General features: G+C 33.6%; 1 protein-coding gene across 1 annotated transcript in view; it reads left to right on the plus strand.

The window, feature by feature from the left end:
* The first annotated feature begins 696 nt into the window (after window positions 1–696).
* Window positions 697–26,774, plus strand: part of LOC143252865 (lachesin-like) — a 148,441-nt gene continuing 122,363 nt past the window's right edge. Inside the window, exon 1 of the mRNA XM_076505698.1 lies at window positions 697–987. Coding sequence (XP_076361813.1) covers window positions 903–987 — 85 coding nt within the window. The 5' untranslated portion in view covers window positions 697–902. The remainder of the gene's footprint in view (window positions 988–26,774) is intronic.

A 26,774-nucleotide genomic window follows, 5' to 3' on the forward strand; every position in this document is an offset into this window, starting at 1 on the left:
GCATAATAATAAATCAGTTGATATAATTATTAAAATCATTAAATGTTTTTATAGAAACTAAGACTTCGTTATGGGCCTGGCATGGCCAAGCGAGTAAGGCGTGCGACTCGTAATTCGCGGGTTCGTGCCCGCGTCGCGATAAACATGGTCGCCCTCCCAGCAGTGGGGCCGTTATAATGTAACGGTCAATCCCACTATTCGTTGGTACAAGAGTAGCCCAAGAGTTGGCGGTGGGTGGTGATGACTAGCTGCCTTCCCTCTAGTCTTACACTACTAAATTAGGGACGGCTCGGTGCAGCGGGTTAACAACCTACTCACTTAAATACCTGTTGAAGAATCCGCAAGCGATTGCGGCCTTATGTTCCTAGATGGAATCTAATGGTGATAACTAACTAACTAAGTTAAGTTAACTAACTAAGGCTTCTGATTCAACGTTGTTTTGTCAAATTTTCTGTATCCAATTTGCTTTTACGCTTGTCCGTGATATAAGTTGAGTGAGTGAATTTATCAGATCAGTTTTAAATTCTTCGTTTAAATTTGTTAACAAAAAATGTTTAAACCAATGTAAGTTTTGAATTATTATAAAAGAGCTATAACAAACTGTAAGACACGATAGGTGGCGCGAGAGGGCCCAGATAACATGTTTAAAGTATAGTCGTTAAGCCTACATTCGCTCGGCTGGACCTTCTGCGGCCAGGACGCCTCAGGAGACTGGAGCTTGCATCCACATCGAAGTTTTCACGCTGTGTATTTGGTTGACACGAAGAGCAAACCGCGATTGGCTTGTGGAATCAAAGTGATTGAACCAGTAGAGTGAGAAGTAAATCAAAGGGCTTCAGCAAGGTTGAAGATCTGCGGAAGAATCGTTATATTTTCGACCGAAGAAATTCTTTAACGTTGAGATGAGACGAAGATTTTCCGTTTCTACTTTTCTTGCGTGTTATATACTTTCAATATTCGGGACAACATTCCAGGAACGTATTCAAGGTATGAAATATATGTTATAGTTTAAAATATATAAGAAATCAATTTTAATACGTGTTTCTTGTAATCAGAGAAGGAAAGTTTTAACTTCTGTCAATATAACAGATAATGATTTAAAGTTGGAGTTTTGCAAACAAGGGAGAAATTAAAGCCTATTTAACTTTAGATCTCAAACAAATGATAAAAATCAATATTTAAGTCTTTCCTTAGGTCAAAATGACCCGTTTTTTTTTTTAATTTATCATCGAACATTTAATAGAATCAGGTTTAAGAAGTAGGAACGGTTTGTTGTTTTTATAGAGAAACTGGTTTTGAATATTAGTTTGAGCAAACTTGCTTAGATGATAAATTACAATTCTTTCAACTAAAACTAGAAAAGTAATTTTGTACTTACTGTTTATGTAACTAAATAGATGAAGATTTATGGTTTACTCGTGTTAAGAAAAAATATTAAACAAATCAATGTTCGAATTTTGTTTACCGAAATCAATGAACTATATTTTACAGAAGTAGTACTACAATATACTTCGTTCAATGTTTCGCGGATGAAAATAATTGAAGAGAAAATTAGTATAACGTTCTTTATTCTGTGGTATCAATTGTCTTCTACCTTGTTATAGAAGGTAATGCGCATTTCTCTAATTACGGCATAATGTTCATATAGTTATCGGCTTGTTCTTGTTTTTGAAGAACTTAATATTCAAATGTTTAATAAGATGCGTTATACCAATCTTTGCTTCAAATATTACTTGTTACCTCAGCCACCGAGGGTAATAGAGGTTATGTTTCCAGTCCTGTATATGTCAGTAGGATTTTTCAGAGATGTCTGAATGGATTTAGACGAAGGCTGGTATACATTCAGATTATAACTCGACTTAGAATGGATTAGTTTTTAGAAGGTCAAAGTCAAAGTCATAAGAAGGTCATAAACATACAAATACTCTTATCTATCAGGCCGGCATGGCCACGTGGTTAAGGCACTCGACTCGTAATCCGAGGGTCGCGGTTTCGAATCTCCGTCGCACTAAACATGCTCGCCCTTACAGTCGTGGGGACATTATAATGTAATGGTAAATCCCACTATTCGTTGGCAAAAGAATAGCCCAAAAGTTGGCGGTGGATGGTGATGACTAGTTGCCTTCCCTCTAGTGTTACACTGCTAAATTATGAACGGCTAGCGCAGATAGCCCTCGTGTAGCTTTGCGCGAAATTCAAAACAAACTAATAATCTACCATTTTTTACCCAACCAGATTTTTAATATCAGAAATCATTTTATTTCTATAGGGAATGTGTTTATCTGGATTATTAAAAATATTTTCACATTTGAATGGTGCCTGCAAGTTACTGAGTTGCAAAATTCACAACAGATAATTCTTGTCGCATGCTTTCAAAGTTTCTCTTTTGAAAACTGTGACCAAAATATCATTATTCCTGATTTCCATACGCAGCAAAACATCGAACTTAATAGAGCAATGATCACTTACACCCAAATGCTTCCTGGTTGCCCCCCAGTGGCTCAGCGGTATGTCTGTGGACTTACAACGCTAAAAACCGGGTTTCGATACCCGTGGTGGGCAGAGCACAGATAGCTCATTGTGTAGCTTTGTGCTTAATTCAAAACAACATCAACAACAGCTTCCTAGTTTCCACCATCTTATCAATTTCTATATTAGAAGTTAAAGATAAATCTAAAATAGTGTCTAGTATATTCCTTAACCGATCGATGAAAAAAATGATTCTGAAGAGTTTCCAAAGATCTTCCTTCCTCATAATTTGCCTCTAACATTTTCCAGTCTAAAATTAAAATTACCTATAAGTATGACTTCATTAACAGCTGAAATCTTAATTTTCGCTTTATAGTTTCGTCTGGTGGTCTGTAACAAATTTCCACTAATATGTCTGCTAATAAAAACATAGATGGATTAAAACTTCTTGCTATTATCTTTGATATCTTCAAGTTTAATAGGATGTAACTCACACTTCACATATAAAGCCACTTCTCTCCCTCTTTTAGTAGTCTATCCCTACCTACTATAACGATGTACTTCAAAGAAATTTCTGTCATCAAAATAATCTACATTTTACCATATTTTTAAGTAATTCCCATTTTTCAGAGCTTTCCTTTTCTAATAGTGCCTAAAATTCTGTATTTTATTTCTCGTACTTCTAGAGTTACAACAGTAGGAATTAAGCCTATCCTTAGAATCACTTCTATACTTCCTATAATAAACTTTTGTCTACATCTTATGTATTTTTGCTCATACTTTAGCTTGATCTTTATCACTGTTTACTCCTAGTTTAAATCCTCCATTGTCCTAGCATAGACAGGTGGTATGAGTTATCGATTCGTAATCTGAGGGTCGCAGGTTCTAATCGCCGTCACACCAAACATGCTCACCTTTTCAGCCGTGGGGGTGTTATAAAGTAACGATCAATCCCACTATTCGTTAGTAAAAAAGTGGCTCATGAGTTGGTGGTGGGTGATGATAACCAGCTGCATTTCTTTAGTCTTAAAGTGCTAAATTAGAGACGGCTAGCGCAGATAGCTCTCGTGTAGCTTTGCGCGAAATTCAAAACAAATCAAAACTTTTTCCTTATCTTGCAAATAATCCAGATCCTACCCTATTTAAATGTAAAACATTCATTCCTAAAAGCTTCATTCTCCCATTGAACTGATCTCACAAATATATGCTGCTTATCCGCGCATCCTGAATCTGGGTAATAAGTACAAGGGTAAAAAGTAACAACGAATAAAAAGACAGTGGAAAAAAAACAAAGATTCAATAGAACAAAGAAAATTGCACGAACAGGTAAAAAGTAAAAAAGTATTTTGGAAAACAGGATCAATAACAGTTAAGTCAATTACTGAAACCATGTATACCACCTGAGTTAATAATTAAACTGTTACCAACATAGTTCTCTAATTAGTTGCTTCCCGCTATGTGTCCTTTGTTAACTTTGGATTAGTATGGAAGACCGCACAACTCATATCTTTATTTCATGGTTGTGATACTGTTTGCCTGTATTGTTTTATTGTAATTATATTTACTGATTTCCCAACTCAGAAGATTGATCTTGAAGGTTTGATGTCTTGTTTGGAGGTGTGCTTGAGGAAACACTTTGGCCAGTCAATTGGGCCACTTAATAACCAGCCATCTTTCAGGATGCGACCATTAGACATTTTTGAAAATGAGCTAGTCATCGAAGACTTTTTTTTTGAGAAGTGCAGTTTTGCTTGGTAAATGCGTCTACTCAAAACTTCTTCATTTGTCATTTCTTCTTTCAATGTTATACCAAAGATTTTACACAAACGCTGCACATTCAAAACACTCAGTTTCTTTTCTTAAGCAGTGTATAGTACCCTAATGTATGGTAGTGAGACTGCTCACTACCATACATTGTGAAACTAAGTACATATGTTTGATAAATAGACATTATAGTTCTTATCATCATTTGAAATTATTCCAGGTTCACTTTAAAAGACGTGGAAATGTTGTAACAGTGTCCTGAATATAAATATTTCATGAGTATTTTCAGGAATATTCTTTTTAACTCAGTGTATATTCAAGGTGGTAGAATTTGTTTACTACCTAGAATACGGAATTGTCTAGAGTGATGTTTGGCTCTTGAAGGGCATAGTGGCATAGTAACACAGTCTTCTTTATATTGATATTAAGAGAAAACATGTTTCAAGCGTGAACAAGACGATAAATAAACCTGAGTAGCTGACTCTTCATAAGCTTGAAGTGCACCATCACCAGCAGCAAAAAGAAAATCCGTGATAGCTATGGTTTTCACTTAGGTTGATATCTTAAGGTGAGACAAACTGAAGAAGTTTACAATTGATCTTGTACTTAAATCGATGCCGTTGTCCGCAAGGGTAAAAGCAAAACTTGAGAGCACACTGAAGTAGTAGCCAAACAATGACGGTGCTAACACAGCAAAACTTGAGAGCACACTGAAGTAGTAGCCAAACAATGACGGTGCTAACACAGCAAAACTTGAGAGCACACTGAAGTAGTAGCCAAACAATGACGGTGCTAACACAGCAAAACTTGAGAGCACACTGAAGTAGTAGCCAAACAATGACGGTGCTAACACAGCAAAACTTGAGAGCACACTGAAGTAGTAGCCAAACAATGACGGTGCTAACACAGCAAAACTTGAGAGCACACTGAAGTAGTAGCCAAACAATGACGGTGCTAACACACATTCCTGCTTAATGCCCCTTTTTACATCAAACTGAATTGTTGCATGCATGTCTTCATGAAAAGATGAAATGAGTATACACAACATGGGAGGACATCCTATTTTCTCGTGTACAGTTCTGATTTAGTGAAACTATCGAATGCCTTCTTATAGTCTTGAAAAGCGATTTATTGTGAAAGACTTTTTTATCTGTTACTTTTGAAGTTTTTAAGGAGCAAATGTCGTATCTGAAGTAATCTTCCACAACTGAAATCGCACTCTGATCAGGATACGCAGTGGTTGCTAGCAAATGTAATATTTTCAGAAGAACTTTAGCAAACGCCGTTCCAACAACGCTAAGTAGGATGATGCCTAATACCACACTTATCTTTGTTTTTGTATATGGTTTCGATGTTTACATCGCAGATATCCTACAGAATGTGTCTCTCTCTCGAGCAGTGAAGTATCCCTATTTTGTTTTAGTAACTGCAGACAGTCTTTCAGGCAATGTTGCAACATATTTATTCAAAGTGTTGTTTGGTGCTTCACCCAAATGCCTCTAATACATTACTATGAAGTTTCTTTAAAAGTAATTTTCGATTTGTCAAGTTTCTAATCTATCATCTCTCAGATCTGCGAAATTGGGTTGAGGCCATTGCATCATTTGAATGACTCCAGCAGTTTCTTAGCTACGTAATTTATGCATAAATTAAATGGGTGTTTGTGGTCATTATCTACTTTGTACTGGAATACTTTACCAATAACATGCAAACTACTGGGTATACCATAACAGGAAAATATATCAGATGGTACCTGTGCTAGTTTATTCTATCTATTTTGCAAATATCTCCTGCCACCTCGGCAGAGACAAACCCAAATCATAACACTTGCTCTCACATGCTTCATGGAAGTATCTTCCATGTTTCTTTCGCTGAACATACAACTTACGCTTTGAATCAAATGTTTGAAACTTGGATTCATCCGTCCATAAAAACCTTTCTCAATCATCAACAATTCATTTTTGTACACTTTAGTTAAGTTACATCTCCATGATTAATTTCCATGATTTATGTTTTCTTTTCTATCGACAAATATTTGGTCTGTGTCACAGTTTGTGCTAGTGTATTTCCGAGTGTATAAAACCCTGCAAATGATTTATTTTTCATGATAATAAGGAATAAGTGATGGTAGCGGTTAAGTCTCAGATGTGTCTATCGCAATTCGTCTCTGTTGCTTAATACGTAGTACTTGTTAGCCACATTTTGTGCAGAAAGTTGAGGAAGATTTTAGCCATTCTTATTTAACCTGCTAATTGTATTTACATAGGCAGTCAGGTCATTATTCATAGTTCAATCCCACTCTTGCATTAAAGAGTCCCATATTATTTGGTTCTCACTAAATGGTATGTCACTAATGATTTGCGACAGATAATCATGAAACGTGTCTTTATCACTTAGGCTGCAGCCTAGGGTTAAAAGGTAAGCACAAATGATGTTCATCATTGCAGCTAATGAGTGCAAGGGAAATGAGATGATGCTGTCCTATATTCCCTTAATGAGATTATTTTTTACTGCAAATCAAACACTGTGTAAGTAAGCCTTGTCTGCACTGTTGAAGATATAGTTTTCTTCATAGATAGATTCAGTATCTGCTAGTCTATTCTGTTATCGATATTATATTTGTGAAACTCGTGACCAATCAGCGCTGTCTTGCCACTTTGTGAAGTGAAAATAATTTTGTGTCATTTCAAATCACATAGTCCTCGCATTCTAGATTCCCAGCCGAAAGATTTTTTTTCTGTTTATTACTTGGTTCTTATTTAAATCTATTTTTCAACCTTTGACTCTGTAAACTTGCCCCCCGCTAGTACAGCGGTATGTCTTCGGATTTACAATGCAAAATCAGGGGTTCGATTCCCCTCGGTGGGCCCAGCAGATAGCCCGACGTGGCTTTGCTATAAGAAAACACACACACTGTAAACTGTTACTTCTCGTCTTGTATCAATGACATAACATGTAAGAAGTGTTCTCTTCATTTTAAAAACACTAATGTTGTAGTAAGCTTGGATGAAGAAGAGAAAACACTAAGTTACTCCTCATTCTGTGATATTCTCGTCGATCTTTTCAACTTGATCCAAAGGAAAGGCTAAACCAATAATTGGGGCTGACTTGGCTGCAGAAACTTGCATCGTAGAAGAGTTCTTTTATCTATTAGAGATCCGCTTTAGAGTGGCTACTGAAGAGCAAAAAGTATTGTCACATTTCAATACCATTAAACACATGCATAGGTGATTGTTTATCGTAGAGCCAAGGCTTGCCCATACATCGATGGGCTACGCACTCTACCCCTCTGTGGCACAATGCTGCTTTGTGATCACTTGCAGTTTAGTCTGGATCCGCAAGGTGCTCAGTTACCATGTTCTGTCACGTGGAAGCACTGCAAGAGTCTTTATGGTGAAGAGGATCTATTCTGACAGTATAGGTTTACGCGCTCGCAAAATACAAATAGGCAATGTAGACAAAGATAATCAAAACTTTGACTGATTACTTTCTTACAGTATCATATGTTATTAGTAATTTCAATTCTTATGTGATATTTACAGACTACTGTTTTCTTTATCAGAAACTAATTTTTCTTGTATGAAATTAATGCCACTCTTGAAGTTTGAAGTCTAGAGTGTTCGAAGTAAATAATTTATTAAAGACTTGTAGTGAAATAACTATTCAAAATATTAAACAATAAATTTCGTCAGCAAATGTAAAATTATGTTAGATTTAAATATGAAAGAAAATTAAATTAAATCTTAGAGGGTTTGTCATGTGTAATCAATAAAAGGCTTCATACATGCTAGGGCAAGTTACTGACAACACAAGCTAAAGCCTCATTTAAAAGAATTTTCCAAAGAGGGAAGAAAGGCAATCCAATACTCAGAGAACAACTTTTATTAAAAATGATAAACACATGATTTCAGTGGAAAACTTTTGTCTGACAACGTGTTTCGTAAATTTTGAAAAACGCATATTTTAGTATATACAAAATTGCATGCTTTCTGTTCAAAGTGCTTATTTTGTCACGCACCTGCTCCTCTGTCAACGCATCTATTATATTAGAAAAGTTGAACGTGTACGACTTAGGAGAGAGAGATGTGATTGTTCATTCGGTTATTTTATATCTTAACTAAGAGTAAAGATAAACGCAGTATCCATATCAAAATAAATTGCTTGTTCCCACATTGTAGCTACAATTCAATTATGTAAGCTCAACTGTTATTTGTTACATAAATGTTGGTATATTGTAATAGCAGAAGATTAAATTTATTGGGATCTGAAACATTTTTAATGTTACGTTTGCTTTCGTGAGTGAAAACTCTCCGATTTCTAGCATGATATGTCCACCAGTGGGCCAGTCGTAAGTTGACAGATTTAGAACGATAAATCCGGTCTTTCAGTTCTCTACAGAGGGCAATGTACATAGCCCGTTATGTGTAGATTTCGATGCAAAAGTGAGTATTTTACTTGGAATGTTGGAAAGAATTATCTAAAATACATTTTCTTTTTACATGGGTTCTGAAGGTATTTTCACTACTGCAAAGAAAACCCTACTCATAAGTCAACATATGTTTATACGCCATAATGTTTTCAGTAAATATTGACAGATTAACTTCGTGGTATTATCAGGAAAAAATTATAAGGTGAAATAAAAGGTGTATTCTGCAAAGAAATGAAATTAAATTGACGTAATTAGAGCAAGTTAAGTAAAAAGACAAATATCAGGAAAAATTATAAGGTGAAATAAAAGGTGTATTCTACAAAGAAATGAAATTAAATTGACGTAATTAGAGCAAGTTAAGTAAAAAGACAAATATCAGGAAAAATTATAAGGTGAAATAAAAGGTGTATTCTACAAAGAAATGAAATTAAATTGACGTAATTAGAGCAAGTTAAGTAAAAAGAAAAATAACCAACACTTGAATTTTAGTAGAAATGTTATTATATAGTGGGTCGGACATGGCTTAGTGATCACCATACATGAACTGTGAATCCGAGGGTTTATGGTTTACTGCCTACTGCATCTTAAAACCTTGTATGTGCTGTATGAGTGACGGTCAAATTCAAATATTTTTAAGACAAGAGCAACTCAGGAGGTAATATCTAATCTATCAGTTCAGAATTACAGAAAGTTATGCACAGGTAGATAGCCTTGTATAAATTTGATCGAAATTTGGAAACACAGAATTAAAATAGAGAAAAATCTGTATACACAACATAACCAAAAGAAGTAGAATAATGAACAAAATACAAAGAGATAAAAACTTCTATAAAGGCAGAAAAATCGGACACGACTGTTAAAGATTTAAGGATCAGAATATAGAGATATCAGAAAACACGTAGTACACAATTTTTCAAAGAAAAGAATTACGAAAAGACAACTGAATATAATATAGTGTTGTAAGAGGAAGCCATCTGAATGAGAAGAAGAAACGTGTGAAAGATTTAGAGGGAAACAGTGTATGAAAAGTTACAAGGTTAAAACTGAACTAGTCATGGTGCTTCCTGCTTTCTCAAGTTTTCGTTATAAAGAATAATCGATCCCCGGACACTATTTCACAATAACGACATTTAAACAGCTTTTGTACTGCTTAAATAGCTTTTAAAATAAAGTTTGGCACAAAATTGTCATGGAAACAAACATAAAAAGATTGAAACCATTCAAAATAAGTAGAGATGTTGTCTCTGTAATAAATTCTCTGTAAAATTATAAAGTTAATTCGAAAATACTATATTTAATGCTGACAGCGAACACAATAAACACCAGAAACTTTTAAAAGCATGATAACTTTGATTGTAATTGACTTTCATATAAAGGTAGCAGGCAAGTATTTTTGTCTCGACCACCATTCTGTTTCGACGCCAGGTTAAGAAAGAAAAAAGGTAAGTAGTTCAGTTAATTTAATGTTTTGTGTTTCTGTATTTTATTTCTAAAGGTTTTACTTACAGCAGAAAGTGTAATTTTTTTACATATTCTCAAAACCAAAAATAATATTTTTCAAAAACTGCTCGCATCATTTATATTACAATCATTTTCATTTATTATAATTATAATTAATAGTTCTGAAATCTTATTAAATACTTAACCAATCTCGAGAAGCCAAAAACTCCTGATGTTATAAAGGTACCAGAAATATATTTATGTTATTTTAGAATGTTATAAAGTCTCATACCAAGGTCACTAATGTTATTACCCATCACTAAGCAATGTGTATTAGTTTAATCGTTTTGTTGTTGGACATTATAATTGCGTGAATAGTTCAACTTGTAGGGAGTCTAGCATTTTAATGATCCATCTTTTCGAATATGAACTTACATTAGAACATGCGTGTAAGACACAAAGTCATTAACTTTAGAAGACAGTAGAATGTATTAACTGTCAAGTGCTATAAATCATTAACTTCACAAGGTAGAATAATGTATTAAATAGTCAGGTACTTTAAACCAATATATACGAATCATATTATCACACAAACAAAACTTACACCAGCTTCCAACAACTAAAATACATTATTATATAAAATATTTAGAGCAGTTAAGACAACTACTCGGAACATACAATATTTTTATACAAACAGATAACTTGTAATGGGAAAAACAATTTATCATTTCATTAACACGAAAATTAAATATGAAGCATCCCATACTACATTAAGAGGTCTCTCGTTAGGTGAAAGAAGAGTTCCCAGATTTACAATCCAGTGTTCCATTTTGAGCGGTAAACCGAATTCAGACAACATTTATGAAACTTTGAGCGAAAACAAAGAGATATTATATAAATTGAACAACAAATTGTCTAATGGAGGACATTTTATCATAAATATAGAAAATGTTAATATGAAACAGACATTATTGTAGTGTAAACTATGAACGAAAATGATCTTTATGAACTTTGTATCAAACAGAAGCACCTATAAATAAAGGTAATTGGCACTCTTCCTTGAGCAAGTGTTCAACAGAAACATGCACAAGTAATCATTACTGTTTTCCATATGAACACCCTTGGTTTTTTTTCAAGTTCTTTTATGTGGTGCATGTGCAAATCATTAGAAGAAAATATGTCGTTAGATGTTAATTACTTTAAAACATTTAGACCAACATTAGTATTTTCACCATTTGTAATTATAATATTACAAACGTACATTCTATCTAAAACATACAGATTTTGACAATTTGTCTAATTCGTTATGAATATAGTACTATATACGCTTATAATATTTGAATATCAATACAATACAGGAACGTATCATATCCACAGTTATTAAAAATTGGATTACCTTTATTGATTTTAAACTGTTAATGATCGAAATGTCTAAACTTAATTTTCATCTGTTGATGATGTGTGTGTTTGTGTGTTTTTCTTTTAGCAAAGCCACAAAGGCTATCTGCTCAGCCCACCGAGGGGAATCGAACCCCTGATTTTAGCGTTGTAAATCCGGAGACATACCGCTGTACTAGCGGGGTGCTGTTGATGATAAACGCACTTCTTTCTCCCGTAATTAATTAATCTGGTGTGGTAGTCTCTTAGTAATTATAAGCCAGTGCTTTTGGGTGGGCAGAAATATATTAAAATTAAATTAAGAAATAAAACTTATAAGTGGTATTTGCTGTTGAAACTCCAAACTACATCGACCCAGCCGCATGGCCCGGTATGGCCAGGTGGGTTAAGGCGTTCGACTTAAAAGTCGAACCAAACATGCTCGCCCTTTCAACCGTGGGGGTGTTATAATGTTCGGTCAATCTTATTATTCGTTGGTGAAAGAGTAACACAAGAGTTAGCAGTGAATGGTGATGACTAGCTGCCTTCCCTCTAGTTTTAGAGTGCTAAATCAGGGACGGCTACCGCAGATAGCCCTTGTGTAGCTTTGCGCGAAATTCAAAACAAAACAAAAAACAAACCCAGCCGCATATTGTCGTGGTCAGGTTTTCTCGGTAGAATCATTTGTGAAAATTGAGAATAACCTTATGTTAATCGTAAAATCTAAATGTTTCACATTATTTATGGTTTAATTGCAATTTTAGGTGAAACGAACGGACAACTAAACAGGTAGTTTTTACTACCTTACTAAACATTTACTAACTTGGTACTACCTTATTTTTAAGTTTCATTGAAATAAAGAAATATATTCTGTAACCAGAGCAAACTTTACTAATTTACAAGTTTCCGGGCAGGTACTGACATTTTTGGTATAAGCCTTGGTAAGGCCCCAATAGCGTCTGCGTAATTTTTTATTTGTTTAAATTTGTTTAGTTTTTAGTGTATATTGATTATTTTATTTTAGAAGTACTGCCATGTTTTATATATGCGTGTAGTCTTTTCATTTATATAAATGTGGTTTTCTATTTTAACAAGAAAAATAGATTCGTTTGAATACGAAAGGGAAATTTCATCCTTGAGCAATGAATTCAAGCAGAGAAAGATAAAAATCATAACAATAAATGAAAATATCTTGATTCACAGACAAACGTGTTTATATATATATAAAACCTAAATAACCTGATTCATAGTATAACCAACACTATTACCAAATACATACAAAAAATTTTAAACACCAAATATCATGAACCTGCCATTTGTTTTCGTCAGGAGGTGATTAGCAAGCCATGTTCCAAGATGCATACTTTGTTAAGGGTATCATATCTAGTGGTTTATGATATATATGAAGATAATAATATAACTTTATGTTACACTTGAGGTTCCAAGACCTGTAGTTATAGTATGGTTACTATGAGGGTATATACAATACTGCTATAGGGTACACTTCACCTTAAAATTTGTTCAAATAAATATTTTTATGCATTATCAAAATTATTACATGCCTTACAACGAAAGCTACCCTTAGATGCCTTCAGTTTTTGAAATTATGACTTAAATTACTTTAAAATCGAAATGTTATCCAATTCTTAAAATTATGTACTAATCTGAAATAGTTTGACTCATTCTTGTAAGAATATATATGAACTTTTTCCGAATGTTCTGGGCTTACAGGGTTGTAGTTTTTGTCATCACTGTGACTTTAATTTAAATTTGTGTTTCTTTACTCAACTTAGAGAAAGTTTTTGGAAACATACGTTAAGAGACACGATTACCATTAAAAATTTTAATTTATAATGAACAAAACTACCAATACATATATTCCCAAATTCTCTATCTTAAAAATTAAATAATCTAAACTAAGTTATATGTTTGCTTTACATAAGTTATTACTGCTAAATTTATAACAAAATAATAAAATAATAAATTTTAAAAGTAGATATACTCTTTGGAAGATTTTAAGATTTATATCGTATATTTTCTTATTCAGCTCTGTTTTCAAGTTTTCTTACTTTGATCTCTTTGTAGTATAGAGGTAGGTATCAGGCTTATAAAGTTAAAACCGGGATTTTTATACTTGTAGTAGGTACAGCACAGACAGTACATTGTGTAGATGTGTGTTTAATTATAAGCAGACAAAATTCAAATTTTAAGAGTTAAATATATGTATATTTTATTTTATTTTAAATATATGTATATTTTATTTTATTTTAAATATATGTATATTTTATTTTATTTTAAATATATGTATATTTTATTTTATTTTAAATATATGTATATTTTATTTTATTTTAAATATATGTATATTTTATTTTGGAGTCTGAAAGAAAACATTAAAAGTTGTTCTTAAATCGTTTTTCTGATGGAGTTCTAGAATAGGTTTATTTTCTTCTACTTTCTCAAGTATTATAAAACGATTTCTAGGTGGAGTTGTGTAGAAGGGTTATTTTATTTTCTGAAAACTTGGTATATATTATAAAACTATTTCTTGACTTAGTAATTTTGTTGGTCGTTACATGTACGTTTAGTAGAAAAATGTTAACATAATCTACTATCACTGGTCATCATACGTAAAGCTAGTAAAAATTTGAAAATGTTTCGGGTAAGAACATCTAAACAAATCATACGTACCTCACAATATAAGCAGTGTATATGAAATCAGTATCTTCTTCACAATGAAATCTCCGTAGAATATATTATTAGTAGGTGGGTTATAATCATAACAATGTCTTATAAAGTGTGACTTTATATCTACATCTCAGAAAGGATGTTATCTGTTTCCTTCTCAAATTTTTTGTTTCTTTATTCTGTACGTGTTCTCTATTTCTTGTATTACACTTTGTTGAAATACGAGTTGGTTACATTTTTCTTTTGTGTTTCATAACAACCATAAGACATCCAAGGTGTATAAAATCGATTTGCCTGAGGCCAACAAACTTCACTTGACAACTCTGATAAAAGACTCAACAGGATCTATGCCTCATTAGTGTTTCACCTGTTTGACCAATCAGAGCTGAACACGCATATAAAAGATAAAAGCTACTGACATAGTATTAGTTTTATACTTACTTTATTGTATTTTCTTGTTTATTTCCGAAAACTGAAACCAATAACAAATTAGCTGTAGGAATAGAACAAGTTTGTATAAAAAAAATACTTCATTGATAAATAATATGATAAGCCTTTTAATAAGATCAATAATATTTTTATCGCATGCTGTTTTGCTCGAAACATATAGGTTATTAATAAGACGTATCTATAGTAACATCACAACTACTTTTTTTTAATATTTTATACACTGTTGTCAAAGAGACCTCTCCCCAAAACTAGAAATTATCAGACCAAACTGGTATAACATGCAAAGTACAACTTAAAAATACTGCATATTGCAGTCGTTTATAAAATAAAATATAAGCTTAAACTAGCGAAGCATTATTACATCAGAGGAAAACTAATCAGAGGCGTAGCCAACGAGAGGCCTAAGTAGGCCTACCCCCGCTCCCTGAAAAAAAAATCAAAGCATACTGATCACATATTATTTAAGTTCTTATGTATAATAAACTCGTTTTGTATCATTTAATACAAAATAAACCTTATATAAATATTATTACATTTCATTTGATCTGTTTTAATGACCTGTTTATTAACAGTTTAGATCAATTTCAGCTTTCAAATGCTCAACACCAACGTTAAATTGTGTTAATTCCTCGTCTTTTATACATACGTAGAATCAGCTACTTTTTATACCACCGATTTTGTTGGAAACTTAAAAAATGCTGGTTCCATAGGAGAAAAAACATGTAGTGTATTATACCAACAACGTAATGAAAGCCTCCTACTACGAGGAACTGTGTTAACAACTCTACTGTCATATCTTCTTAATGTAATGTTTCAAAATATCTTCCCAAAATAGACGGTGTAATTTTACGTAGCTAATTTGCAATATAGCAATCACCAGTGGCTCTCATTAGATGGAAGTAGAAGAGTTACAGCTCTTTTATTCTATACGCTTTGATGATGCTTTACATAATAACAAAACTCGTCTCGGAAGTGAATACCCATCCTTATACTTTTCGGGCGTTCCACAGTCGGTCATTATCAGTATAAAATTTAAATTTCGAGGCACTACTGGATGTACGTTTTCGTGGTACGTTTTATATAAGCGTCACGCGAATCAGTAATTTGTCATCCAAAAAGCCATCCAATATAAATATCACTGGGTAATATACTTTCATATTCTCTTTGTTCTGTACATATCTTATTCACAAAATTGAATCTCATACATATTATTTTACCTATCAGACACACGTTAGAAGTTAGTATTGTAGGCAGGTATTTACTTTATAAGTATTTCTACAGCGCTGTGTCACATTCAACTGAGTCTCCAACATAATATTCTTCAAAAAAAGATGAAATTGGCAAATATAATTAACTATAAATACGCATTCACTTTTCTTAATCAGTTGTTTTAAAACATATCCAGATCTTTAAAACGTAAACACATTCAAACAAAAATAGTGGAAACAGCAATAATCACTTCCACCCACACATGCTAAGTAGAAACACTAAACACCTCAGACATACGTAGTAGAATAAACATAATAAACACAACATTGAAATATACAATGTGAAAATACTAAATAACACTCAAACGTACACTGCGAAAATAGTAAACAAAACACTGACGCTCAGGTATGTAATGAAAACAATTAAAACTGTGTATAACCACAGATACATTGTGATAAAATTAAACAACACACTCATTAAATCCTTTGATCGAACATACTCGCCTTTTCAGTGTGAGGGCGTTATAATGTGATAATCATGCATTCTAAAGACGGCTAGTGTGGGTTTTAAAACTTTTACTAATAAAGTGGAAAACAACGTTTAGACCTTGTTTGGTCATCTTCAGGTTAACAAAGAGAGTTTGCAACTTAATATCTGGGTGTTTTCTATGGTTATATTACGTCTTTTTGAGTTACAGTGTTCAAAAACGTGTAAAGGCTGATTTTTGAAACTAGTTTCCATTTTTCTGTCTGTTTCTCTAATATAGAAGTTTTGGTATTTGTTGCATTATATTCTATAAATAATGTTGGTATTATGTTTGTAAGTATAGTTTTTACCTAGTATGGACTTTAGTTTTTATGTTTTTTTTAATAAATTTGGTGCTTACCAGAATGTTCTGTTTTGTTATAAGTTTTTCCAAATTTTTGTTATTATTTTGGATGATATCGGGAATATATGGTATGCAGTAGTGCAAGGTTTTATAGTTTGTTGTATCTTGGGATTTATTGTTGTTTCTTTGTTGTCGACCGTGTTCTTGATCTAGGTGTGATGTGTGTATATAATTTTTCATCGGTTTTTGGAGGAAATTTGTTGACGAAGTGCTGTTTTATTTTGTTGATTTCATCCTTAAATTTATCAGGTGAATATAGTATTGTGGCTCTGTTTATTTGGTTTCTTAATATATTGAGTTTTTGTTTTGTTTCATGTACTGAGGAATGTATAGTCCAGTGTGGGTAATTTTTCTGTGGATTTCTGTTTTGAATTATGTATCGGCTCTTGTGATCTTATGGTTAAAAATTCTGTTTGGTTAATTTTTTTTTCTTTTTCACAAGTGATCTTAATGTTGGGATATGTGGAGTTAACGTGGCTTAAGAACTAATTTTGTGTTATATGGATGTGAACCTAGTAATTATATCGCCAACATATCTGTACCAGTATAGTGGTTGGTGTAAGGTTGATATGATCGCTTTAGATTCAATCTGTATCATGAAAATGTTGGTTAAAATTGATGACACTGGATTGCCCATACGTTACCATTTATTTGAAGGTAGTTTGGTTCATTTTGGTGGTCGTGAATTCTGTAAAGGTTGTAACTGGTTGCTAGGGATGTGTATAAATGGGTTTGGGTCTTAGATATGAAGTTCTAAAGCTCTCTTGCAGGCTTCAGTTGTTGGGACTTCTGTGAAGAAAGGGATTGCATCAAAACTACTCATTAAGGCTTTATGATTTAGATGATTAAGAATATATTTAAGGTTAAAAGAGTTTTTGTAAAAGACAAACGTAACACTAAATTATTTATAAAATACAATGCAATAACTACCACATGTTCTATGTTAGAGAAACAAGCAGAAAAATGGAAACCAGTTTCAAAGAACAAAAAGCAACAACAACAACAACACATTCACACGTTTTTAAACGCTGCAGATCAAATAAATACAACATTACCATAGAAAACACCCAGATACTAGGAAGGGAAACAAATATAAACAAACGCATTAGACCAACATTAAACCAATATAAAGGAACACCTTTATACCTGTACTAATTAATAACCTAACATCTAACTACAACGCCCCCTAAAATCCCGTACCCGTTTACTCTCTTGTACCTAAGACAATTACAAACTCATTATTTGTTTACCTGAAGATAGCCTAAAAAGGTCGAAACGTTGTTCTCCATTTTCTTTTAATAAAAGTTTTAGCACCCATACCAGCCTTTTGTATAATACATTTTTACTTCAGTCAGTTTCAAATTATTCTCTCCCTTATCATGTCTAAGTGTTTAACGACTGGCTGGTCCTGTTAACTCGCTGCCTTCCCTATAATCGATCACTGCAAAATTAGAGACGGTTAGCGCGGATAGCTCTTCTGTAGCTTTACGCAAATATTTTCTACTTCTTTGCTTGTTTTTAGTGAAGTTTGTTAGTAGAGATAGTAAGGTTGTATATATAAATAAGTTCTAAACAGAATGAGGTTCCCATTGTAATATATATGTTTATCTATTATTGACTGTACTTAGCGTCTTGAAAGAATACCAAACTTCTAACAGAGAGCTAACTTCAAGAGCTGATGATAACATCGTTTATACTAGAATCATGACTTTTTTACTGCTGCTAGTTATTAATACTACTTATAAAAGCGGATACTCTTTTAAAACTGTGTCACTTCAGTAAAATAGGTTGACACTGTTGTTTGGTTTTATGTTATTATGTCATAGAAAAGAAGCAGAAGAAAGAAACATAAGAATAAATAAATTTTTGATATTTACAAACATTCCCAAAACTTGTGACTCAGTAATTACATAGATATTGTTATAAAAAGAAACACTATATAGCATTGTTTAGTTCTGATGACCTATTCAGGAGATATTTAAAATATCATTTCATTAAATAATCCGAGCAGTCCCTACTTAGACAGTGCTTCCTTTTGCCAGATAGTGTACGTATATAAAAATTAGCTGTTGTTACTGTTTTAAATCTATTATCAATTTAATAATTTTAATACAGCACAACACATCACCTAATTCTTAACTCGTATTATTATAAACGTATTTTGTGGGTATATACTGTAATTACTGAAAGTTGTTGAGGGTTATGAAAGTACTGATCAAAAGTTAGAAAACAAAAATAAAAAAATTGAAGTGTTCAACTTGTTCTTTAAAGATTCTCCCTTATTTTACACTAACAGACTTGAAACATATTTGAGTTATATTTTATGAAATTTATACAGCACACTGGATATTAAATAAACTCAGCTGAGTTGATTGGTTACAGGCAGATTAATTTTATCATTTTGTTTAATGGGGAATAAAAAAGATAATATTCTGTAACATCAAGTCCAACCACCAGTATGCACTATATTTCATATCTGGCAATAATTTTTCGTGAATTCTCCGATACGTTTTTACGTTCTACAAAACATTATATAAAGGATACGATTAATCAACAAATCCATGTACAGGAATTTTGATGAAATAAAAGGATGTTTCTTTCAGAACCTGCTTCTCATTATTTGGGTAAACTTAGCAATGCTTTGAATTATGAATGATGTTTTATAAAGCGTATAACGGAAAAAAAAATTATAAACTATGATGTGGATTTCTACTCAAAAACATTTGTTTGTTTATTGTTAAGCACATAAATACATAATGGACTATCTGTTCTGTGCCAAGCTCAAATTTCGGAACAGGGATTTTAGCTTTATAAGTCCTCAAACTTACCTCTGATTCATTGAGGGACAACTTGAAGACGAGAATGTGATAACTGAAATGTCATGTTGTGCCAAAACAAATGAAGACCAGATAAAATTAAAGGCAAGAACAACTGAAAACTACTGCGATAAAAGTACAGAGTTAAAATATATATATTTCATTTATTGAGACCGAAATGATCAGACAGAATACGCAGTCCAAAATTACAATGAAGAGGCATCTAGTTGTAATGTCAAGTTTTTGTACAAAGTAAGTGGATGTGCTAGAAATATTTTATATGTGAGAGCCAATGATGCATTTACTTAATTCAGCAAAGGTACATGTACATGACAGTGTGTGTGTGTGCATTATTATCTGATTCAGAAGCAAGTGAGAAAATTTTGAATCGATGAAAAATTGATAAAGTGAATAGACTAAGATGTTTTAGAATATATCCTGGTCATTCCTCGAAAATTTCATGGTGATCGGAAGTTTTAAAGCTACAAAATGTTTGTCACAGACAAACAGATATACAGACACAAGCTGTTTTGTTATATATACTACATGGGCAATATTTATACACCATACTGTCTGTGTAGAATTCGTGAAGGTTAACAACGATTGCTGTATTGGTATTTTTATAAACATCGAACTATATATGTACAGGTTGTACAGGGATCGTTAACGTGTAGTTTCAACAGTGTGTGTGTGTGTTTCGTATAGCAAAGCCACAAAGGGTTATCTGCTCAGCCCACCGAGGAGAATTGAGCCCCTGATTTTAGCCTTGTAAATCCGGAGACATGCCGCTGTACTAGCGGGGGGCAGTTTCAACAGATGGAATATTAAATTTAAATATATTTACGAAGATTGTTAGTATAAACATTTACAGAGTTATACATGTATTGCAATACAAATACTATAAATACTAAATGACTCTAAAATATTAAACATTTATAAAAATATTCGAACGAGAATTACAATAGTTTCAAACTTTTCTGAGCTTGAATTGAGGAACGTACGAAACAAAAAATAATGAAATCAACAACTGAATAAACCAGGACAGAAGGATTCAAACGAATGTCCTTGTATATATAGGTTAGTCCTCTTGTTAATGGAGAAACCAATGGGACTAAAACATATAGTTACGACAGAAAGTGTTCGTACCCCTACGTCCCGAGTAGTTTTTTGCTCAAAACTTAAGAAGTATCACGATTAGGCTAATAGAGGTATAACATATTATAAATATTGTACTAACACACATCTACATAAATTTTTATGTAAATTAAACGACAAATAAACTGTTTATAAATAAATAACCAAAAATAGGAGGAGCAGAAAGTGTTCGTACAGTTCAGAACGTGTGAAAAAAACTGATATTCCCGTAAAAATTTTGTTTAGTTTGGTGAATAAACTACATTATACCATTCCAGAACTAGACACTGGGTTCATAATTATTGGAATTTAGCCAGCAAAAAATGTACTTCCAGGAATTTAGCGCCGTCTCCGTCATTATCTCCTTGGTCATCATGACGAACAGGAAACAACTGTCCAGTGATTTAAAAAAACCGAATTATTGTAAAATACAAGTCTCGTGTGTCTCTTTCCGGTATTGCTACACAACTTAATGTGCCAAAATCTACTGTTCAAAGCATAATTTCCAAGTTTAAGTTTACAGGATCAACTGCTAACCTACTTCGTTCCGAACGTCCCACCAAAATTCCAGAGAGAACCAAGAGGAAGTTTCTCAGAGAAGTTAGTAGGAACCCTCGTTTAACACGTAACGACATACAGAGACTGGTAAGGGAAACTGGGGTTGAAGTAAGCACCTCTACAGTTACGAACATGTTACGCTCTTCTGGGTTCAAAGCATGCCGTCCTCGTAGAACACCATATTTAAAGTCTGTTCATTTAGAAGCACAGTTGGGGTATGCAAGAAAGCATGTAGATAAACCCTTTACCTATTGGAAAAGTATTCTTTGGCCAAACGAGACTAAAATCGAGCTATTCGGCCACAATGATGTTTGCAAAATTTTCCGTACGAAGGGGGAACGAAATCTTCCAAAGAACACCGTCTCTACAGTTAAACACGGAGGTGGCTCGATCATGCTATGGAGTTTCTTCAGCTCTTCTGGTGTAGGCCAGCCTTCACCGCGTCAACGGAATCATGAAAAAAGAAGAGTACGTTGATATATTAGGCACATATATCAAGAATGATGCTCGGAACTTGCGGTTTGAACGTCATTGGATCTTCCAGCACGACAATGACCCAAGGTACACATCGAAATATGTGCAATCCTGGTTGCAGAGGAACCATATAAGTGTCCTGGAGTGGCCATCGCAGTCACCCGATCTCAACCCAATTGAAAACGTTTGGCATGAGTTCAAGACTAGGGTTCATCAGCGTCATCTGAAAATCTTGCAAGAGTTGGAGTTCTTCTGTAAAGAACAATGGAAGAAAATACCAGTCTGGTACTGTCAAACGATCATGGAGGGCTATGAGGAGAGATTGCGCCAAGTAATTCACCTGAAAGGCTACACAACTGACCATTAAAGTAGACGCACGAACACTTTCTGCCCCTCCTGTGTTTGGTTATTTGTTTATAAACAATTTATTTATCTTTTAATGTACATAAAAAATTATGTAGATGTGTGTTAGTATAGTATTTATAATATACCACACTTTAATTATCCCAATCGTGATACTTTTTAAGTTATGAGGAAAAAACGACTCACGACGCTGGTGTACGAACACTTTCTGTCCCAACTGTACTCGGGAGATCACCCACGCATGTTCAGAGTCGCTGAACTTAATATGACATTGATCTTGAGTTTCGTGCTCCTGTAGACCCAACTCAACTGAAAAGCTAGTATGTGACGAGTACCACTACATATAACACTGTAAAAAAAGAGCATCCTGAACCTAAATGCTGCAACTGTGGCAAAAAACACACAGCAAACTATAAGGGATTCCAAAAGCATAAAACCATTAAATCATAAATATATGAAATAAAAAAACAAACCAGAAAAAAATCGTTACTATGAACATCATAACTTCAAAGAAACAACCACCTGCGCAACAGTTGTCAAAAACACAACATTTCAAAAGAACTAACATACATAGAAAAACCAGAAAAACTGGAATATCCCACAACAACTATAGAAACGCCAAAAATAAACATGCAACCTAATGAACGAAAACTGAAAACACACTAATGGAAGTTCTAACAAATATAATTACAGAATTCATTACAGAATACTCAAAATCTAGTAAAACAAACAACAACATATAAATAATTATAGAAATGGTAATAATAAAGATACAAACACGTCTCCCACTCATCATTTCATGAAGTATACGAGGGCTGTTCAAAAAATACGCGGACTGACGTCATAAAACAAAATGTACTTTATTTAGAAGTTACAGGTCTGGGACCCCTTCAAAGTACTCTCTTCCCAACGCACACACTTATCCCAACGGTGTTTCCACTTGTTGAAACAGTCCTGGTACGCTTCTTTTGTAATGTCCTTCAGCTCCTTCGTCGCATTTGCCTTAATCTCGGGAATCGTCTCAAATCTTCTTCCTTTCAAGGGTCTTTTGAGTTTGGGGAACAAGAAAATATCTCAAGGAGCAAGGTCAGGTGAGTAGGGGGGTGGGGAAGAACAGTGATCGAGTGTTTGGCCAAAAACTCACGAGTTCTGAGGCACAAATTTCGCAGCAACGCGGTGCATCTTCAATTTTTCGGTCAAAATCTCGTAACAAGATCCAACTGATATCCCACACTCTTCAGCAAGCTCCCTGACAGTCAGACGTCGATTTGCCCGCACCAGGGTGTTGATTTTGTCGACGTGTGGGTCGTCAGTTGACGTGGAACGACGCTCATCATCTTCAATGGACTGTCGACCATCCTTAAAACGTTCATGCCACTTGAAACATGCCGTACGCTTCATAGCAACTTCACCGTAAGCCGTGTTAAGCATAGCAAAAGTTTCAGTTGCAGATTTTCCAAGTTTAACACAAAATTTCACAGTGAGTCGTTGCTCCTTCAGGTCATTCATTCTGAAATCCACCAAACGAAACAATCGCACTTCACTTAAAACCGCGTAGCTAATACACAAATGAAGATATCTGCAATCGGGAAATGGCGTCGTAATCAGCTGATCTGTGCAAAGTTAGCGACACCAAGCGGATTTCCCTGGAACCGACTGGAGCCGCGCAATTCAAACAGTCCGCGTATTTTTTGAACAGCCCTCGTAGGCTTATTTACGAAGTAAATTCACACGTCTATATCCATGGTGTAATGGCTTCCAAGAAACACAAGATTAAAGATATAACCAAAAGCATTAAATCAAACATATTTGTAAATAGTGGAACATGTCTATATGTAACACATAGATTTAAAATGAAAAGCTACTTAACTATTAGAAAAGGCTGAACAGATAATAATGACCTTAACAAATGTGTACTTATGTTTCAAAAATTTGAATTGGTTGCAAAGGAAGGATGAAAACTCCCTCCAATGAATGTATTATTATTCTTGATGTACAAACTGAAGATACAGATAATGTTAAAGTAGTAGGAATATACAGGTCACCAAATAAAAAAGTTAAATACCGACCTTTTCAGTTATGTAAATAATCAAAACCCAAATACTAAAATAATCAGAGAACTTAATAGTAAGCATTTTATTTTGAACTGTAAATCAACAAATATAGAATTTTATATAATACCTATAAGGTACAAACACTGTATTACTTCTCGATGCTACTCCGACACATTTCATAGGCATATGGTATCAGTGATATACAGTACTGGATACACGACTGTGTCTGTATGAGTTAAAACTTTTCAAGCAGGTTAAGATATTGACACCTTTCATTTACTTAAATCTCACCCACACACAAGTTAGTCAATAAATAAAAGAAATTCAGCTACAAGAAAGCGACTTGGACTAAATATCAAACAATCCTAGACAATATTCTACAGAAAGAAAAGTAAATAATATCGCGATCTCATCCGAAATAGATGCTTATTGTCCCATAATTACTGATTGCCTAAAACATTTCAGCAAACCATATCATACCTAAATTTAAACAACCAATAACAACACATGGCAACCAGAAGTAATAGAAATGTTAAACGACAGAAGAAAGCTACGAAGACAATTCATACAAAGCAGAGATATAGCATTAAAAACACAAACGCACAAAGTCCGTCAACTAAAACAAGACAGCTGGAACAATTTTGTTTTTCATAACTTAATAATAAAACTGATTAAAAACAATTCCAGAGACACATAAAATATTCAACAACATACGAAACTCAAACAATAATTACCCGCTATAAAACAAACATACAAAATAGCATATGCTACTACTGAAAAGGTAAAGGTATTTAAAGAAGAGGTATATAATCAGATATGACCACTCATTTTTACAATAAAGTTAATGACTTCGTAACACTTAAAAAAACACGTACACACCAAAATTTCCAGTCATCACACAGAATATAATAACGAATATTGATGAAACAGAAACTATCACGCATGAACTAATTAAACCAATCACAGAAAAGGAAGCAAAACTAACAATAAAAGCTACAAAAAGCCAGGAGAAGATGGCGTATAAGCTATCCTCAAGGTCCTCAGGGACTGTATGAACACATGACAGCAATATTTAACACTCACTTATGGATACACCCCGGTTTCTTGGAAGCAAGCAATAATATTCATGTTCCATAAAGAAGAAAAGCCAGCAAATAAACCAAACGACTACCGCCCAATCAGCCTGACCAGCTGTATAGGAAAAATTCTAGAAAGAATAATTAGCCAAAAGCTTTCAAATTACCTAGAAAAAGCTTCAGGCTTACCAGAAGTTCAAAATGGATTTAGAAAAGTTAGACAAACTACACACTACCTAGTGAGATTAACAGAAACAATTATAGAATTTTCCAATAAAATCGAATGCTTTCGACACAGTGTGGTACAATGGATGAAACTACAGGAATAAAACTACCCTCGGCTATCTAACTTCCATGAAAATAGAAGTTGCAAAATAAATGTCAAGGGAACCCTTTCTGAACCATTTACTCCAGAGCCTGGTATCCTCCAAAGAGTGGTAGTTCGTCCTATTCATCATGTATGTGAGCAACATGCTCTCAAAAGACTCAAAATTAGGGTATATGTCATAATTCGCAGACGATGTTGCGGTCTGTAAAAGTGCCCCCACCCCATCCATAGCAGTACAAATCTACAACTGTTATTAAATAATATGGAAGAATACTGCGTAAAAATAAAATGTTCCACAAATCAATTATTGATATTCACAAGACAAACACCCCATACAAAATTAAATTTATACAAGAATGAAACACTTCTTCAGACCACGACTTCGACAAAATTCCAAGATTTAACCTTCGACACGGAGCTAACGTGGATTAAATACACAAATAACATGTTAACAAAAACATGGAAATGCACGAATTATGCAAGAAGTCTAACCGAGAAAAATCAGGGTACCTCACCAGACAATGAGGTATTATATATTTGTATATAATAAAAATATACAAAACAAAACAACTTCTCATAGAATACGCATGTCCAGCGTGGTTAAACATAGCACCCAAACACATAAATAAATTACGGTCAATACAAAACCCAATAATAACTGCAGCATAGAAAGTCCTTCATGGTACCTCGTCAAAATGTATATAAAAATATGCAAATATACGAACCATAACCGGTAGACTTTGGGTAATTCTTTAAATTTCTTTAAAAAAAAGTGGCAACAAAACGATATACTTTGTGAATTTGAACACTACTAGATACCTGATGAGAGTAGGCCTAAGTATCTATCTCTTCTTAATATATATTTCAGAAATATTTATCTAATACACCTGCTCCCAGTGGTACAGTGGAATATCTGCTGATTCACACTGCTAAAAACCAGGTTTTAATACCTGGGGTGGACAAATCACAGATAGCCTACTGTGTAACTTTGTGCTTACTTCCAAACAAAGCTATTACTAGATTATAAAATCCACACAAGTTTTTATACTAACATAATAAAATAAAATAAAAACTGGTTTTATGCGTAAAATGTTCTTGTATTAGTTGAGAATTAGTGAAATGTGTTGTCTGTATATACCCAACTGTTTGTTTAAGTGTAAAACTTTTAGATACTGAACAGTTCGACGTCGTCATCTACAACAGGCAGTTGCCGTCCATTCTACAAATTTCGGTAGCGACGTTATACACAAGGATGTTAA

This window comes from Tachypleus tridentatus, chromosome 1, assembly GCF_004210375.1.
Source record: "Tachypleus tridentatus isolate NWPU-2018 chromosome 1, ASM421037v1, whole genome shotgun sequence".
Taxonomy (NCBI): Eukaryota; Metazoa; Arthropoda; class Merostomata; order Xiphosura; family Limulidae; genus Tachypleus; species Tachypleus tridentatus.